The 19789-nt window shown below is 43.0% G+C and overlaps 1 protein-coding gene across 10 annotated transcripts in view; it reads right to left on the bottom strand.

Moving 5' to 3' along the window:
- Nucleotides 1-19789, bottom strand: part of AMBRA1 (autophagy and beclin 1 regulator 1) — a 208474-nt gene that overhangs the window by 98040 nt on the left and 90645 nt on the right. For all 10 annotated transcript variants that reach the window (XR_009545601.1, XM_060176495.1, XM_016186443.2 and 7 more), the window contains 2 exons: nucleotides 7707-7787; nucleotides 7174-7274 (listed from right to left, as the gene is read on the bottom strand). Coding sequence is in view for 9 of the 10 variants with exons in the window: in XM_060176495.1 (XP_060032478.1) it covers nucleotides 7174-7274; nucleotides 7707-7787 (182 nt within the window). In the remaining variant the exon portion in view is untranslated. The remainder of the gene's footprint in view (nucleotides 1-7173; nucleotides 7275-7706; nucleotides 7788-19789) is intronic.

The raw sequence follows: 19789 nt of genomic DNA, 5'->3' as shown, positions 1-19789 counted from the left end.
AGAAAAATATTCTCAGGTTAGGAAACTTTTGGCAGATATTCCTTATTTGAAAAGAAGAAAAACATGGCCCAGAAGAGTTACGGTGGGTCAGACAGATGGGCTGCTTCCAGGTCTGCCTCAGAATGTGCAAGATTGGGCAAATGACAGTCTCTGTGAGCCTCAGTTTTCTTTACTGCACGACCTCTGCTCTGAAGAGCCAGAATTGTCCACTAAAAGGTCAGCATTGGGAGCTCCCCAAACTTTTATTGCCACTGCCCCAAATATACCTGCTTTAGCTTTAAATGTATTTTAAATGAAATTTATTAATGAAAAAGATAGGAGGAGAGAGAAAGAACCAGACATCACTCTGGTACATGTGCTGCCAGGGACTGAACTCAGGACCTCATGCTTTATCCACTGCACCACGTCCTGGACCATGGTGTTTATACCTCTTTTTGTACAGCTTCAGAATCTAGGTTGCTGAAAAAGAATGCAGGATTTGATGGGGACTGCAACTCACCAGGAACCTAGAAAACTATGGGAAAGACTATCAAAACACGCCTCTGCGGCTTGCGGCGCCTTTTCTTTTCTCTGACCACATTCGGAAGCTCTTGAGGGAAGACGTGGGCAGAATGGATCTCCATTTTCTGCAAATCCATTTCTGTTGAGAAGTCTGAAGGATTATGGGTAGGGTCCACTGAAAACACACTTGGCATCACAGGACTGGGGATGCCTTCAAAACCTGCAGTTGTACGACCTCACCAATGCACCCTGCAACCCCATCTCTCCAGAGCCCCGCCCCATTAGGGAAAGACAGAAACAGGCTGGGAGTGTAGATCGACCTGCCAACGCCCATGTTCAGCAGAGAAAAAATTCCAGAAGCCAGACCTCCCACCTTCTGCACCCCATAATGACCCTGGCTCCATGCTTCCAGAGATAAAGAAAAGGAAAGCTTCCAGTGGAGGTGATGGGATACGAACTCCGGTGATGGGAAATATGTGGAATTTTACCCCTCTTATCTTTTGGTTTTGTCAATATTTTCTATTTGTTATTTTATACATAAATTAAATTTAAAAACTGCAGTTGTGAATATATATGCTTGTTCCTCCAGGTCTGTTAAATTTCATGCTTCATTCACCCTCACAAAAAGCCACTCATCATGTTTTATGTGGGGAGTTAAGGACCAAATGGCAAGACTGAAGTATGGCCTCAGACTTAAGACTCGGCTAAGGAAGGATAGGGGTCATTTATAATTATTAATTAATTTGCTTTGCTAGCCTAGAACTGTGCCTGATATGCAGCTAAGGACCAAATATCTGCTGAATGCAATTGTTCAGAGACTATCACAACCTGACTCCAACCATACAAGAGAAAGCATCTTTCCAGGAACATTGGGAGTGCTTGCTGTTAAGAGGTCAATTTGTCTTTCACTTGGACAGCCATTATTACAGCAGCTCTATTACATGATCACAAGTAAGTTTAATAAAAAGCAAAACATCTGTGTCCAGCAGGACAAGAAGGCATGGACAAAGAGCTATTCCATAATAAGATTTTCCTTAGCAAGCACCACTGGGTCATAAAAAAGCTGTCTAGAAACCATTTAAAATAGAGGAATTAAAACAAATAAGAAAAACCCTGATGACTAGCCAGGGAGCTTTCCTTTCCTCTTCTAGATTAAGGTCCTAGAAGAATGCTATTTTGATGCCTTTTTCTTTAAAATAACTGTGGGGAGACTAACTAGGAAGCTCTGGAGTCCCACTGCCTGGTCTAGTTCTGGCTTTTCTACTTTTAGCTGCATCACTCTGGGTAAGTGAGTCTCCCGGGCTTCAGTTTCCTCCACTGTGAGATAAGAGCAGCCATATGATGAATGAGATTACTTTGAGTATGATGGGGAAAACCACTTAAAGCCTTTCTGTGGTATATACCAAGCCATATATATTCAATAAACATTTTTTGTAGTCATTATTATTAAAGATGGGAACTGCTGATGAAAAATCAATAGATACTCTGAAATAGCTATCTTGGGGAGGGGGGTGGTTAAAAAAAAATAAAAAGGTCCCCATCCAAAAATGGGCAGAGGATACAAAAAGAACATTCACTACAGCAGAGATCCAAAAGGCTAACAAACAAATGAAAAATCGCTCCAGGTCACTGATTGTCAGAGAAATGCAAATAAAGACAACACTAAGATACCACCTCACCCCTGTGAGAATGATATATACATCAAAAAGAACAGCAGCAACAAATGCTGGAGAGGCTGTGGGGTCAGAGGAACCCTTCTGGCACTGCTGGTGGGAATGTAAATTGGTCCAGCCTCTGTGGAAAGCAGTCTGGAGAACTCTCACAAGGCTAGACATGGACTTTCCATATGACCCAGTAATCCTTCTCCTAGGAATACACCCCAAGGACTCCATAACACCCACCCAAAAAGAAATGTGTACACTTATGTTGATAGCAGCACAATTCATAATAGCTAAAACCTGGAAGCAATCCAGGTGCCCAACAACAGATAAATGGTTGAGAAAGTTGTATTACATATATACACACAATGGAATACTATGCAACTATTAAGAACTATGAACCCACCTTCTCTGACCCATCTAGGATAGAGCTAGAGAAATTATGTTAAGTGAAAGTAAGAAAGACAAAGATAAGTAAGAAAGAAAAAGATAAGTATGGGATGATCCCACTCATAAACAGAAGTTGAGAAAGAATAACAGAAAGGGAAACTCAAGGCAGGATATGACTGAATTTGGAGTAGGGCACCAAAGTAAAAACCCTGGGGTGAGGGTGAGGGTGGATGTTCAGCTTCAAGGGGTGTGTGTGTGTGGGGGGGGACACAGTCTTTTGGTGGTGGGAATGGTGTTTATGTACACTTCTATTAATCTGTAGGCAGATAAATCATTAATTGATATGAAAGGGGAAAAATTGATTGAATGTCTCAAACTTTTTAAACCACAGACTGAGTCTTTTTAATACATAGGCTGAGTCTTTGATATGTTGACTGTCTTAAAAGCTTAGACCAGGGAGTCTGGCGGTAGCGCAGCAGGTTAAGCGCACGTAGAGCAAAGCACAAGGACCTGCCTAAGAAACCCAGTTCAAGCCCCTGGCTCCCCACCTGCAAGAGGGTCACTTCACAGGCGGAAAAGCAGGTCTGTAGGTGTCTTTCTCTCCCCCTCTCTGTCTTTCCCTCCTCTCTCCATTTCTCTCTGTCCTATCTAACAATGACGACATCAGTAACAACAACAATAACTACAACAACAATGAAAAATAACAAGGGCAACAAAAGGGAAAATAAATATATATAAAAAAAATAAAATGAAAAAAAAAAAAGCTTAAACCAGGGAGAATAGAAGCAACTGGTGGCACAGCTATATACAAATAATGTCAAAGGACACAAATTATGGTGATGTTGGATATGATACAGCAAATCCTAACAAAGGGATATTTCAAAGTTGGTAATTGCCCAATAATGTGATTACAGCAATAACTATCTATTGTCTTCTTAAATCCTAAGATAGCAGGAACCTCCTGCCTCCTCTATAGAGCCTATATTTCCCCAGTCCTGGAACCTCTAGGGTGGGGCTCACTTTCCTGCATGCTTCTCTCAATTCATACCAAATGATATTGCATCGGCTGATCCCAACCTAATCAATGCCACCTCAGCATGCTTCACTTCAGACTGTGTCCAGAGAGTCAGGCATGGAATATCAACCCTTCACCCTCATTACTAGGGTGAGACCTTTCCTTTCATAGTATTTTCTAAGTCCATTCCAGGAGGTTCACTTCCTAACAAAAGTCCCAAAACCTAGATATAGACCAGGCCCCGTAAGATAGAGCATATGTTCACATGTAACCATATATTAGGGCAAATATATACCTGAAAGTAAAAATACACAATAGTCTGTAGTGAGTCGGTATAAAAGTTCATAATGAAATAGTGCCTACTTAGACTTAGATACCCTCCTCACCTACTTCCTATTACAGTTCTCTCACTCACTCCAAAGCTAACCTCATCAAAGCAAGGACTGCAAAAGCTGACTAAGGGCAAGAGACTGGCATACTTTAACGATGACTCTTTATTCACTATCAGGCCACCCCATCAGCTGGGCCCCTAGTTGGGAGTCCTGAGATTCCCAAACAGACATGATAGGCCTAGACCTCAAATAAATCCCTCTCTCCATTGTTACCAGTCGTCTCTATCAGGAACAACACAATAGACTCCTTTGTGGGACCCCATAGGACCTTGCCCTCAACTTGGATCAATAATGATAGAGAATGTTCCATCCTCTGAAGGCAGGCTGGACAATATACTCTATGCTACACCTGAGGAAGTTGGGTTCTGATATTGGGGCAGTTTGGAACGTTCCCACTTATGACCACAGAATGTGAGCTCAGATTTATAGGGATGCAGAAGTCCTAAGCTGCATATGGGCCCCAGATCACATCAAATCAATGGGGTTTACAATCAACAATATTTATATACCTTTCCCATATTAAGGAGCTACTCTCTTCCCTGATCCAGCTTTTTGGTCCTTCTGCCAGCCATGACATCATCTCCCCACACAATAATTAGGATCCACCTGTATATCAGATTTCAAGCTCAGGCAAAACCAAACAAACAAACAAAAAAACACTAGTATAGCCACAGGCCCTTTGGAATATAACTAAAACATGCCTACTAGCTATCTACAACTGTTCACCTGCACTATTCCAGCCTTTAGGTCCATGATTAGTCAATTTGCTTGGCTTTGTATGTTAACTCTCTTTTCAGTCACCAGGTTCCAGATGCTAGCAGGATGCCTGCCGACCAGACTTCCCTGGACAGACAACCCCACCAATGTGTCCTGGAGTTCTGCTTCCCCAGAGCCCTTCCCCACTAGGGAAAGAGAGAGGCAGGCTGGGAGTATGGATCAAACTGTCAACGCTCATGTTCAGCGGGGAAGCAATTACAGAAGCCAGACCTTCAACCTTCTGTATCCCACAAAGACCCTGGGTCCATACTCCTAGAGGGTTAAAGAATAGGAAAGCTATCAGGGGAGGGGATGAGATACAGAGTTCTGGTGGTGGGAATTGTGTGAAGTTGTACCTCTCTTATCCTAAGGATTAGTCAGTGTTTCCTCTTTATAAATTAAAAAAAAAAATTTTTTTTAAAGGTGAAGCTAGTTTAATTCTCAATTGAAACAATCTGCTAATCTAACCCAATAGTGAGGTTCTTGAGTCCCATTTTACAGTTTCTTTACCCTTGTGGTCCTTTGCATCCTTTGTTAAGATAACTTTTCTCAGAACATTTCCAATCTGTCAACAACTGCCTGCTGGTAAATAATCCCTACATTCAGGGGTGTCTATAAGGGAAACTGTGCCGTTTGGGGTCAGACCTCAGCAAAAAGTAGGGAACAGGAAGTGCAGGTAAAGAGTTGTCAAACCAAAGGGATGGAGGAGAAAAAAAAAACAAAACAGTATACAGCTGTTGTGACAAAACCAAACACCAAGGGAGCAGAGATTTCCCAGCAGTCAAGAAGCAGGAGAAGTGGTGTGGGTGTGGGTGTGGGTGTGGGTGTGGGTGTGGGTGTGGGTGTGGGTGTGGGTGTGGTGTGGTGTGGTGTGGTGGAGGCAGATGTCTAGAACAAAGCAGGGTGGAGAAGAGCTCAGAGCGCAATAGTTTTGCCTGGCAGCAAGTGATTATCTGCCAGTGAGGAGCTTCCACGTCATCAGCCGAGCCACACAGAAGTGCCAAGCAAGTAGAAAAGAGCCACAGGATCTGTTTACCAACTGGGGTCAGAGCTCCCCTCAGCTAAGGCTGTCAGGAAACTATGGTGTTGCCTGCTCCCCTGGCAAGACTGTGCCTCCAAAATCCTGATGTCCAGCAGAGAAACTGCTGAGATTTCTGGGATTTCTAGGCCATGATGATGGGTCAAGGATACTAATAGGGAGGACTGGATCCCTTGACCCACCAACTGCCACAACAGCTGAGTTTGACATCACATTCCCCTAGCTTTGATAGAGCCACCGTCTCACAAAGATACCTTCCTACCTTTAACCATCACATGGCCCAGATTTTCCAAAACACAATGTCATTTAAAGCATTTTACTAAAGATACCTATTAAAGATACTAAATGTAGCTTAATTTTATACCCTTTATACCTTTGCATATGTAAATTAACAAGTTGCAGTGGTGGTGAGAGGGGGTGGGAAGAGGAAAAAGTGTGATAGGGAAATAACCTTTGTCCTGAAAAACAAATTAAATCCCCCAGGTCCACACTCTTCACAGAAGCAGCAGGCCATATAGTGCACTTTAGCCCTAAACATTCATAACCTGCTATTCAACCACTGAAAAGCTGACTCGGCTGGGCTGGCCTAGCCCATTTTCTTTGCTTTGAAGATATCTTCTCCTGCTCCTTCCACACTTCTCGGCAGATTCCACAGTGCCTAGAAACTCCCTGTGCTGGGAGGGCCGGGTAGTGGAGCACTGGGCCAGGCATGCATAGTATGAAGTGTAAGGACCTGCGCAAGGATCCCAGTTAGAGCGTCACTTTACAAGTGGTAGAGCAGGTCTGCAGGTGTCTCTCTCTCCATCTTGCCCTCCCCTCTCAATTTCTCTGTCTGAGGAAGGAAGAAAAGCCCTTCTGCTGGTAGTAACAAGGACCAGAGTGCTATGATTAAGTACTTAATCAAATCACTGCACCTGGCTCATGAGTATCTCACTAACCAAAACATTAACAAGACACTTTTATCTCTCAATTAAAAGCATAGCCAGGATCTAATTGCTGAGGTTGGGGGTGGTCTGGGGGCCACTAGAGGAGCTGAGTTTCTGTGTCAACCACCATGTCGGGCATTATGTACAAGAGGAAGCTTCAGTTGAAGTGGAGCAATGCTACAGTGTCTCTCCTCTCTCCGTAACTGCAAACAAAAATGTCTGCTCATAGTGGTGGAAATGCACAGGTGTGAAACACAAGTGGCAAAAAAGGGAAAGACATCATTTAAAACAACTAATTAAAGATGTACGAAGGGGGTGGGAGTGGGCAAGATAAATAGTATTCCTCCGGCCTGAAGTTTCTTGCCATAAGTTAAGGAAATGAGCGTTAAGATCTCAAACACAGATTCTAGTCCAGTGAACATGGGTAAAGGAAGGGAAAGCTTTATCTGGTTCCCTATTCCTTGGAATTTCAAAATCCAAAGAAATGTTGCCTTACCTGCCAGGACCCTGTTAACAGAAGAGTGAGTAGCCAGGCCAGGCTGTCCACGCTCATGGAAAATCCCAGCATAAGGCAAGTATTCGGGCAGCAAGAAACGCCTACAGGAAGGAATCACATGTGAAAAGCCTACTAAAGACCACCAAAAAGCAAAGGAGATTAACTATCTGCATGCCCTCAACAATCAGAGCTAACTGACCCATTAAATCTCAGAATCCAGAGAAGTTCACAGTAGAGTAGAAATTCTGTCCTTCCTAGATTTCTATCTCCTTCATGGTCTTTTTTTCTATGTTTTCCAGAGTTTATAGTTGAACAGGATGCTCCCAGTGCCACTTGTCTCTTTTTATTAAAGCCAATTCTTTGTCAAGTCTTTAGAGGATAGAGCTAAATTGTAGGTGACCTGGGAAATTATTCCAACTACAGACAATCCAAAGACCAGAGAGTGAGCTTAAAAAGTTATATTCCAGATCTCATAAAGACACCCCCCACCCCTCACAGAAATCTCTTAGAAGTGCTGACTACCTAATTCTTACCTTGGGACAAAGCGTCCAAGAGAAGGTGCAGACATCCGGGCATTGCGTGGAGCTCGGTGTCTGGATCTGTCACCATTGTCCCTGGAGAAAATAAGACGACTATAGGTAAGGAAGTCATTAAAACAACAACTAACAACCCCAAAAGACAAACCTCCCTCCCCAACTAAGCTTAAGAAAAGACTCCGGATAATTAGTCATTCGGTTGTTTACTAACTTGAGGAACGATAGACTGCATTTCTGGAACGCCTCAGCTGAAAGACATATGAGCATTTACTACTAGTTCAGGAAGCAGGAGGAGAGCTTCTCTTCAGGAATGTGGTCTCCGAGTCCTGAAACTGAAGCCAACTTTAAATCTTCTAAAGCAGAAGTAGGGAACTTTTTTTTTCTGCCAAGAGCCATTTAGATATTTATAACAATTAACACAGTCTACGCAAAATTATGAACTTAAAAATCAATACTTAATGTTGCTGTGAAAAGTGACTCTGGATTTACTGAATTTCCAGTCCTGCCTGTGGTTGCCTTAGCAAGGCCTGACTAAACTGTTCTCAGGATATATATGCCCCACAGGCCACACACTCCAGATGTTCCTTATGCCTGTCCTAACAGATATGGAATGGATATAAGTAAATTAGCTCCTTCCTTACCTCTTCTTTAGATTGAAAGACAGAAACACTCTGGCTTGGGTGGGGGTAGATAGCATAATGGTTATGCAAACAGCCTCTATTTATTTATTTATTTGGTGCCTGGGGCTCCATCCATAGTCCCAGGGTCCACCCCCTGCACCACCATAAGCCAGAGCCAAGCAGTGCTCTGGTTTTTTTTTTTTTTTTTTTTTTAAAAAGGAGAAAGAAAGAATGATGTTTGGGAGGATCGGGAATTCTTGAAAGAAGAATTCCCGGGCAGAGGTAGATAGCATAATGGTCATGCAAAGAGACTCTCATGCCTGAGGCTCCGAAGTCCCCAATTCAATCCCCCCCCAACCACCACCATAAGCTGGGCAGTGCTCTGGTGTTAGGAATGGGGGGAAAAATAGAGGAGGAGGAGAAGGAGGAGAAGAAGGAAGAATTCTCACTCCGGCACAACCCCAATCTATTTCATTCATTCACTTTTGTTTTTCTTTCCTTTTTACTGGGTAGAGGAGAAGACAAACCAGAGCAACGCACTGCACTTGTATGTCATTTTATAGCAGGAGTTGGGCCCAGGGTCTCATGCACTCAAGGCGTGAGCTCTACCACTGAGTTTCCTCCCCACTCCCAGCCAAACAAGAAATCGGCCTAGGTCCTTGGGATGGAAAAGTCACTGACAAGTGAATAAGCAATACAAGAATAAATCTAGGCAGTCCTTTCATTTTGAGACTGAAAAGTTGACACTGATGATGAATGAGCAACAGCAAATGCAATGTTAAGTCAGGTCACAGAAAAAAGTCAGGTGCTTTCTTTTATGGATTATTAAAACAATAATCACCATTTGTTAAACTTCTGTCTACTAAATTCCAATACAAAGACTGTTAATCCAGCAGTCCATCTAGTCCTCCAAGCTACCCCATAAGGTGTTATTAACTACTTTACAGGTAAAGAAACAAAGAATCAGAAAGGTGTTGCCTGGAGGTGGCTCAGTGGATAGCGTCCAGCACTTTCCTGTGTGTGGGAGTCCCACGTTTGGTCCCTTGCTCTGCGTGTTCAGAAGTGGTGCTCTGGTGTCTTTATCTCATAAAACAGATCTTTTTTTTTTTTTCTCTTTTTTACCACAGCACTGATCAGCTCTGGTTTATGGTGGTACAGGGGATTGAGCCTAGGACTTTGGAGCCTCAGGCATGAGTGTCTCTTGCTAATTCTTTAAAAATAAATAAATAAGTGGCCTGGGAAGTGGCACAGTGGAGGAAGCATTAGACTCCTAAGCATAGGGTCTTGAGTTCAATCCCTGGCACCACATGAGTTATGCTGAGACACTCTGCCCCAAATAAATGATCTTCTTCTTTTTTTAAGAACAGAGAGACAAATACCTATAGTCACACAACTAATAAATAGTTGAAAGAGATTCAAGGAATCCATTGTCTTCTCGAACCCTAAGACAGCAGGAACCTCACATTTCCACTATAGAGCCTAAACTTCACCAAGTCCTGGGACCCTAGGGTAGGGCGCACTTTCCCGTATGCTTCTCCCAATTCTTATCAAATAATATTGCATCCGCTGATCGCAACCTAATCAACGCAACGAGTGCCACCCCAGCATGCTTCACTTCAGACTGTGTCCAGAGACTTCAGGTGTGGAATGACAACCCTTCAGCTTCATTCCTCAGGTGAGACCTTTCCTTTCATAGTATTCTCTAATTCCATCCCAGGTGGATAACTTCCTAACAAAGTCCCCAAACCTAGATATAGATCAGGTTCCAGGAGATAGAGCATATGTTCACAGGTATCCATAAACTAGAGCAAATATATACCTGAAAGCAGTAGTACACTAGAGTTTGCAGTGAGTACCCTCCAACACTTCATCTCCACTATTCCAACCTTTGGGTCCATGATTCTTCAACAATTTGTTTGGCTTTGTATGTTAACTCTTTTCAGCCCCCAGGTTCCAGATGCCATCAGGATGCATCCCTGGACTGAAGGCTTCCCTGGACTGAAGACCCCACCAATGAATCCTGGAGCTCTGCTTCCCCAGAGACCCACCCTCCTACGGAAAGAGAGAGACAGACTGGGAATATGGATTGACCAGTCAACATCCATGCTCAGCGGGGAAGCAATTACAGAAGCCAGACCTCCCACCTTCTGCATCCCACAATGACCCTGGGTCCATGCTCCCAGAGGGATAGAGAATGGGAAAGCTAGTGGGTGGTGGGGGGTAGGATATGGAGATTGGGTGGCGGGAATTGTGTGGAATTATACCCCCCTATCCTATGATTTTGTTAATGTCTCCTTTCTTAAATAAATAAATTTTAAAAAAGAGAGATTCAAGGAACCTATATCTGACTCAGACTCCGGCTCTCCAGTGATTTCTCTAACAGCGAACAGGGAATTCTCATAACTTAGTTTCCAGTACACTGAAGGAACAATAAGCCAAAGGGCACTGGCTGGACAGAGCAGTTAATTGGCTCCTTAACCAATTCCACAAAATAAACGAACCTCCAACAGCTTGATTTGAGATATTTTCTGAACTCTCTATTTGAGTTATCTTCACCTCAACAAAATAATCTTCAAACTGGCCCAGGGACCAGAGTTAATATGTTAGCTTTCAAGTGGACCACTGGGAGTCTTGCAAGACAGAAATAAAAGCCTGTGAAGATTTTTCTCTCTTGGCGGAATTGAATGCTGAGCATTAAAAGGCAAATCAATACCAGGGTACAGATAGTCCATTAAAAGTCAGTGCTTGGTTTTTTTTTTTCTCCCAAAAGAGAAAGCATACTATGTTTTGCTTAACATGTAATGTCATTTAACCTGAAACTGTACTGATCAAGGGAAAGGGAAAGAAAAAGTAAGACTGGGAGTTGGGCAGTAGCACAGCGGGTTAAGCAAGCACACGTGGCGCAAAGCACAAGGACTAGGCTCAAGGATCCTGGTTCAAGCCCCCAGCTCCTCACCTGCATGGGGGTCACTTCACAGGTGGTGAAGCAGGTCTGCAGGTGTCTATCTTTCTCTCCTCCCTCTCTGTCTTCCCCTCCTCTCTCCATTTCTCTCTGTTCTATCCAGCAACAACATAAATAACAACAACAATAATAACTACAACAACAATAAAAAACAAGGGCAACAAAAGGGAAAATAAATATAAAAAAATTTTAAAAAGAAAGTCTTTAAAAAAAAAAAAAAAAAGAAGGGAGTCGGGCTGTAGTGCAGCGGGCTAAGCGCAGGTGGCGCAAAGCACAAGGACCGGCATAAGGATCCCGGTTCAGTGCCAGAACTATGATCCACTGCTCCCAGTGGCCATTTTTTCCTTTATTTTATTTTATTTGACAGAAATTGAGAAGGAAGTAGATAGGGAGAAAGAGAAATACCTGCAGACAAGCTTCACTGCTTGTGAAGTGTCCCCACTGCAGGTGAGGAGTGGGGTCTCAAACCTGGGTCCTTCCACATGTGTGCTGAACCAGGCATGCCACCACCCAACCCCTCAACCCCCCTACCCTCTCTTTCTCCCTTCTTCCCTCTCAATTTCTCTCTGTTCTATCAAATTAATAATAAATTTTTAAAAATGTTAAAGGGGGTGGGCAGTGGCACACCTAGTTAAGTGTTCAAGGACCTGAGTTCAACCCCCTCCTTCCCACCTGCAGAAGGAAAACTTCACAAGTGATGAAGCAATGCTGGAGGTGTGTCTCTCTTGCACTCTCTCTAGCTCTCTCTCTCTCTCTTCCCTTTCAATTTCTCTCTGTTCCATCAAATAAACAAAGAAATAAATAAATTCAAAAATGTCAGACAGAAGATACAGTCCGAAACAAACTAGTGATGAAATACACAAGTAATTGCTCTCTGAAGTCTATATTCTAAAGGAAAGGGTGGGTTTGCCAGCAAGGGACTGAGATAGGGAAGCAAATTTCAGTGCAAAAGGTATTGAGGGTGGGAGGCATAAAAGCAAGAGGAAAGAGAATGGTAAAACCTCCCCAAAAAAGGGAAAGGGAATTTAAAGTGTTTAAAATAAAGATGTATTAAGAAGACAACACAGGCTCTGGTACTTACTTCAGTGGTTGATACCAGAACAACATGAAAAAGGCTCTGTGAGGAAGTCGGGTAGTAGCGTAGGGGGTTAAGCGCATGTGATGCCAAGTGCAAGAACCGGCATAAAGATCCCAGTTCGAGCCCCCGGCTCCCCTCCTGCAGGGGAGTCACTTCACAGATAGTGAAACAGGTCTATCTTTCTCTCCCCGTCTTCCCCTCCTCTCTCCATTTCTCTCTGTCCTAGCTAACAACGACATCAATAACCACAACAATAATAATGATAATAAAAAAACAAGGGCAACAAAAAGGAAAGTAAATAAATATTTCCAAAAAAAAATTTTTTTTTAATTATTTAAAGGGGGGGCGCAGCAGATTAAGCACATGTGGCGCAAAGTGCAAGGACCAGCATAAGGTTCCCTGTTCGAGCCCCCGGCTCCCCACCTGTAGGGGAGTTGCTTCACAGGTGGTGAAACAGGTCTGCAAGTGTCTATCTTTCTCTCCCCCTCTCTGTCTTCCCCTCCTCTCTCCATTTCTCTCTGTCCTATCCAACAATGATGACATCAATAACCACAATGTTAAACAACAAGGGCAACAAAAGGGAAAAATAAATAAATACATTTAAAAAAAAGAAAAGAAAAGAAAAAGGCTCTGTGAGACAAAGGAGGAGGAATCAGGCAGACTGGAAACGAGTGAACTGGAAGATGTCTACCAAATGAGCAGTGGGAGAAAGGCACTATTCCTTGAGGAACAGTGACAGATGCTAAATGTTGGGGTCTAACATGACAGCCCGGGAGGGCCCTTTTGGAGTGAGTGACCCTAAAAAGAAAGCAGTAATAGCTAACCACTTTAGACTGGAGTGGGCAAATACACTGGTGCTGATTCTCCAGCACGGAGGCATTTTTCTTACCAGAATACACTGCAAGGAAATACCAGAGAAATCCTCATCAATTACATCAGCCAGAAACTGCCTTTAAGCCAGCAGGACAGAAGCCAGCCGAGTTATTAATGGCTTTCCCAGTTGTTGAACTCTTGTGTATCTCTGATTAACTCTCAGAAGGGCATTTAGGGGGGGAAATAAGATTTTTCTCATAAAAGATTTTACAAAGAGGCGGGGGAAAAAACTTTCAAACAATCAAGCATTGAAGCTAAGTGGCAAAGACAAGAAAATGCATCTCTGGAACAAGAGAAAAACACAGCAGCAACTCCTGCTAAATGCCTGGGATTAATTGCTTCAGAGAGAGGCTCTAATTTAAAGGAATGAAAAAGACACCTACAGACTGCTGAGTCCTGACCAGACAGTGAGGTTGTCATGACTGCTCAATGACAAATGGCTATGACTCCAGCCTTGATAAATGAAGCTCTTCTTATCAAAAAGCTCAATAGGTCATTGTCCTCTTCACAAAACACACCTGACTTTGATGACAACTAGACTATAAAATTTAAGAAAAAAATGATTTAAAAAAAAGCTTGTTACCCTGTGTTCTGTCTCTACTCAATATTTAGACAATAGAAAGCCCAGCTGACATGCCTTTCCCTGGGTAGTACAGTGGTCTTGGGCAAGTCCTTTCCTTACTGAGAGACTCTTAGTGGGGAACTGAGGCCCCAGTCTCTACTTCCAAGCAGGTGTGTGCCACAAGATTTCTGGGAGGAAAGCAGTTACAGCTGATATCATTTATATGGAATACCTAATAGCACAGGTTTCTTAAACCAGCAGTCTTAATTTTTCTCCAGAGAATAGTAATATAATAGATAATTACCACTTAGAAGTTCCTCACTTCCCTGATTCTACCTTTAATTTCATTTGCATACATTATGCAAGTCCAGATTTCTATTGTACATTTCCTGTTAGGTATTCAAGAGTCTCCTTTCCCCCTTCCCTCCTGGCTGTTTAATTTTGTCCATCTTTATTTTGTCATTTGAAGCATAATCTATTTTCTCTTTTATATTGCTCTTAATAAATATTCATATGTACTTTACTAATTCTCAAGTTGTTAGGCAGTATTATGTGCTTATAAGCAATAGGGCCAAAATTCTAGTTCAGAGCTAGAATCCAGGCAGGGACATATTTTACAAATATATTGGGGCCCTACAGATACCAGATAGTCTTAAAACACATAAGTTTCCTCACTTGTCTTGGATTTTTCATTATCCTGCCTCAACTGTGTACAAGGAATTTCTTCTAAAACAGTTAACTCCAACAAAGATCCTAGGACTTCAGGAATAAAAGAAAACCTCCTTTTAGAGACAGACATTTGAGGGTAAGGATAGGAAAGAGACTTGCCCAAAGTTAGGTGACAAATTGTAGACTGTCAAAACTAGAACCCAGAACTATTCCCTCTAGAGACCGTAGTTGCTAGTCTATGGGACAGTTCCAGTCTGAAACACAGCTGTTCTAGGAGTCACTTGCTATTCCGTAAACTTACTTGAAAACTGGTTCCAATAAGAATAAAAAGGCAACAAGGGCAACAAAAGGGGGGGAAATGGCCTCCAGGAGTGGTGGATTCATGGTGCAGGCACCGAGCCCAGCAATAACCCTGGAGGAGAGGAAAAAAAGAAGAATAAAAAGGACTTGGGTCCCCAGTATACTTGGAGAAGCTGTCTGTGAGGTGGTTAAGTTTTCAGAAAGCTCACTTCCCCAGGAAAGTTAACAAACAGGTCCCTCTCTTAGGAAACAACACGGCATCTTACACCTAGCACTTAAATGCCATGTGTGTATTTCTTGCCAGAGCATTCACTGCTTCCTAACTGGTTTTCTCACATCTATATGTTTGCCATTTTAGGTCAATGCTTTCTGAGATAGCTGCCTAAAACAGAATAATGGCAGGTCCCCAGATAAAAATTAAGCCATAATTTCTCCGCCAGGCATTCCAGACCTTTCATAGTTCAGGCCATACTGCTCTTCACCCATCTATTGCAATCACAGATCTACTCAAGTGCCCCAAATAAATTCTTGTGTCTCTAGTTTTTGCTTAAGCTGTTTGCTTTATCTACAACCTCCTTTATCCTCCGCATCATTTCAAAGTGCTATGTATTGATAGGTTTCATAATCGGCAGAAATCCATGAAGCCTCCTTTCTTTGTGCAACACTGTCCTTTACTTGAGTGGTGGCTTGTTACAATCTAGCTCATATATTTAAGTCAAAATGGAATCATGTTATTCCACAGCACAGTTCCCTTTGGTGGCTTCCTAGTGGTAACATTTATTTCTTCTGCAAGGCACACTGACGCTTCTAAGATCTGGTGCCACTCTAACTTCCAGGGTTCATCTCCTGCAGTAAATCTTGTAATTTACAGGCTAGCTATACTCATCAAAAAGGAAATCCCTGAAATATTCCACATTGTTTTCTGTTTCTATGATTATACACTTATTTGCTTTTTTCCTGAGTGTACCTAAAAAAGGGTTCTATTTTTAGACATACTTTCTCTTTCACAAGTCCATCTTTTAGAAAAACAATCCTCCGTCACGCAAATCAAGTAAGTGAAATCATTTAAAGTTCCCTGGCAAAGAGAAAGGGAACAGTTTCTCATCTCATTCTACTCCCCCACCCCCAGGATTTTTTTTTCTGCACCTGCCAGTGTGGTGCCAGCATTCCTAGCAGATTCCTTTTTTGTGTGCTTTTATTTATGGGGGGGGGGGGGGGGAGGGAGGGGGAGGGAGAGAAGGAGAGGGAGAGGGAGGAAGGAGAGACACCACACCGCCACTAGTCAAGTGTCCCCTGTACAAGGTGCTCCTTCCCATGTGATGCTGGGGGCTCAAGCCCAACTCCTCATGCATGGTGGTGTAGCTTGGCACGAGAACAGGAGACATCCTATTTCTAGAACTACTTTGTAGCCAGAGGAGCGGCTCAGTGAGTGAAAAGAAAAAACTTTTCATGTATGAAATGCTGGGTTCAGTCCTTTGATATTGCATATACCAAAACAGAATGGCACACAGGCAAAGGGGGTGTTGGGTACAATGGCTCAGCACATACAGCGTGTGTCATGATGCTTGTGTGAGGCCCAGGTTGTATTCCCAGCACTGTACACGACCAAAGAGTACTCTGGACCATCTCTCTCATAAAGTACAGAAATAAAAGGGGGGGGGGATCCAGATGGAGAATATTACATTCTGAACTAAAGGCAAGAAAATTTCTTGTGGTCTGGAAGGTGGCACAATGGCTAAGGCACCAGACTCTCAAGCATGAGGTCCTGAGTTTGATCCCAGGCAGCACATGTACCAGACCAGACTGATGTATGGTTCTTTCTCTCTCTCCTATCTTTCTAATAAATAAATAAATAAATAAATAAGTAAATAAATAATTTTTAAAAAGAGAATTTCTGTATGCCACATGTAATCAGATGAAAAAGCTGAGTGGTAGCCTTCGGAACTTTTTCTCAGCTCAATGCCAGGAAGATCCTTTACTGACCAGGAGATGTCTAGCAAGGGGAACCATAAAAGGAACAGCACATTCTAAAACCAGTTTTTCCTTTCATGGAATGGAGATGTGGCACTGCTAGAAACTATATATATGCCAGCAGGACTCAGAAATGAAACACCCATTTGCATGCTCACAGTGAAACTTTTTTTTTGTTGCATATTTGACTATTTTATGAAATTATGGACAAAGGTGACCCAAATACAACCAGATGAATTAGAAGAGTTACAAAAGGGGGCCAGGGGTAGTACAGCTGGTTAAGCTCACATGGCACAAAGCATGAGGACCAGTGTAAGGATCCTGGTTTGAGCTCCCGGCTTCCCACCTGCAGGGGAGTCCCTTCATATGCAGTGAAGCATGTCTGCAGATGTCTTAACTTTCTCTGCCCCTCTCTGTCTTCCCCTCCTCTCTTGATTTCTATCTGTCCTATCCAACAACGATGCCAGCAAATAACAACAATGATGACAAGGGAAACAAAAGGGGGGGGGGAATAGCCTCCAGGAGCAGGTACCTAGCCCCAGAGATAAACCTGGAGGCAAAAAAGAAGTTACAAAAATAGGTGTACTAGACCTACAGAGACTTTATCTTAAGGCTGAAAGATTCACTGAGACATTTTCCCAAAGTGCAGCCCAGTGTCACAACAGAGAATGAACTTGTTCTATGCTGGCAACCATTTTTAAGAAGCTGACACCCAAGTTTCTCTAGTTTGGACACTAGCTGAAGCTATCCTCTGTTCAGTTCCCAAAAGAGGTGGGCTGGGGTGGGAAGACTTCTGGAATTATTCAGGTAAGTAAATTTTTAGTTCCTCACTTTTGAGGAAGAGATAAAATACAAAAGTCACACACATCACCTCTTCTGCAGGTCACAGAAGCTCCAGAGAACTAGCACTTAGTCTGGGCTTCATAAAAACCTCCCTCACTCTTTCCAAAGGGATGATAGAAATGAATATGGAAAGTGTCCTCTTGATTGTCATCCATATTCTTGCAAGTGGTCAGGCTCAAAAGCAGGCAGACAGACAGCAGTGTCCACACCTTTACCTTGTTTGTGGACATCTTTATGTAAAGACAGACACTGAGGGCCTTCAGGACAGACCCGCTGACAGTACATCTCTAGATGTACTGTATTTTGATAAACACAGGTACCCTACATCTTAACTCCTTGATGCAGATGGGAATAAAGATGGATGGGGGTGGGGGTGGGGGATGCCTGCTGGAAAGATGGCCTTTAATCCAGACCATGAATGGACAGAAGTTTTAACCTGACAGTGACCAGCCTTCAGACTGTCTTCCCTAGAGACAAATCAGGGTAGTTCTGTTGTACAGCAAGCTTATGAAACAATAGCTCAAATATGAGTGCATATTATTTTTAATGGTTTTTAAAATCTGCATGTCAAGAAAAGCCACGCATGAAAAATGCTTCTCCTGTTTTCTAATCTTGTTTGATTTTGGTCAAGTCTCAGTATTCATTTAGAAAAAATATCACAACGGTGTAAAAACTACTTCCCTGGGCCACTGTATTAAAGAAGATTTAAATATTATGTATACAGGCACAGCACAAATGTCTTGTACACCATAAATTAGTGCAAATATGAAAAATGCTATTATAACTGATACCTTTAATTCAATGAATGATGGAAGGCAAAACAAAACAGAAACATATTGGATCTGGGTAATGGCTCCGTTTGTTTCCTGGGGACTCTATACATCCGGGTGGGGTAAGAGTGAAAACAGAAAAATGACCCGTGACCATGCACGTGAAAAGGGAGCTCAAGAGGCCCCAGTAGCGTGGCAATGGCAGGAGTGTGCTGTGCTCTGAAAGTAAGGAGCTCTGGGAAAAGAAGTCTTTTTTTCCTTCTAGTTATCACTGAGGCTTGCTACCGGTATTGTGAATCCACCACTCACGGAGACCATTTTTTCCTTTCTAATTTTTTATTAGATAGGACAAAGAGAAACTTAAGAGAGGAGGGGGAGATAGAGAGAAGGGGAGAAAGAAAGACACCTGCAGACCTATTTTACTGCTAGTGAGAGAAACATCCCCCCTGCAGGAGGGGAGTGGAGGCTCGAATCTGGCTCCTTGTGGTTGGAAATATGTGCACTTAACCAGGTTACGTACGTGCACATAGCCACCCAGCCCCCAAGAACAGTCTCTCTCGATGGTACTTTAAGTGTCAGGAGGATTCCAGATCACATCTACCTTAGCCTGCTTCTCTGTATCTGAAAGAATCATAAATTATGAACTAAGCAAATCACAAACTTTCCTTCTAATAATGAGTGCTAAGAAAAAGAACGGAGGACAGAGAAGTTAAAATGGGCCACCTGAGTACTCAATTTATCACATTCTGCCTCCAAATACCTAGAAATCACAAGAAAAAGAACAACAACGACTGCAGTGCTTGGTTTACAGTGTGGGGAGGAGACAAAGAACGAACAGAGGGTGACTGCTTCTGCCAGCCAGAAACACCCTTCATGAGAAGACCTGGGCTACTAATATGGAGGTGACTAATCCACAGCAGCTATTAAAAAACAAGATTACAGTTTCCATCAGCGCAAAAAGAAAGGCAAACTCCCAGGGCCTTTCCAAGGGCCATCAGCGAGATGGACCCATTGTTACTAACTAGGGAGCAATGTGAAACCCCCTAAGAAAAACAGTGGAAAGTCAGTACAAGGAAGGTAAAGGTGATATAAATTCAGGTCGTGCTGAAGCCAGAGGGGAGGTGGGAGCACAGGTGGGCTGTGGGGAGCACAAGGAGAAAGCAGTCTGACACAGGAAAATCGAGGGGGAAGGAGGGGGAGAGGGAGGAGGTGGTAGCAGAAGAAAGAGAAGGTAAGATGAGAACAGAACATTTTAAACTAACCCAGAACTCCACTGTGAAGGACAAGTCACGAGGCAAGACACTGCTTAAAGATATGAGCCCCATGTTTCACCCTCCAAACGTGCCTGGAGAGAGGGCTAGGCAGTCTGCGCTGGGGTTTACCGAGGCTTTTTTAGCAGCGGTGAGTCCCGGTGGCCTCAGTATGTACAGTG

This window comes from Erinaceus europaeus, chromosome 17 (assembly GCF_950295315.1).
Source record: "Erinaceus europaeus chromosome 17, mEriEur2.1, whole genome shotgun sequence".
NCBI classification, from domain to species: Eukaryota; Metazoa; Chordata; class Mammalia; order Eulipotyphla; family Erinaceidae; genus Erinaceus; species Erinaceus europaeus.
Note: the sequence above shows the minus strand (reverse complement) of the source record. Positions and strands in the feature narration are given on the sequence as shown.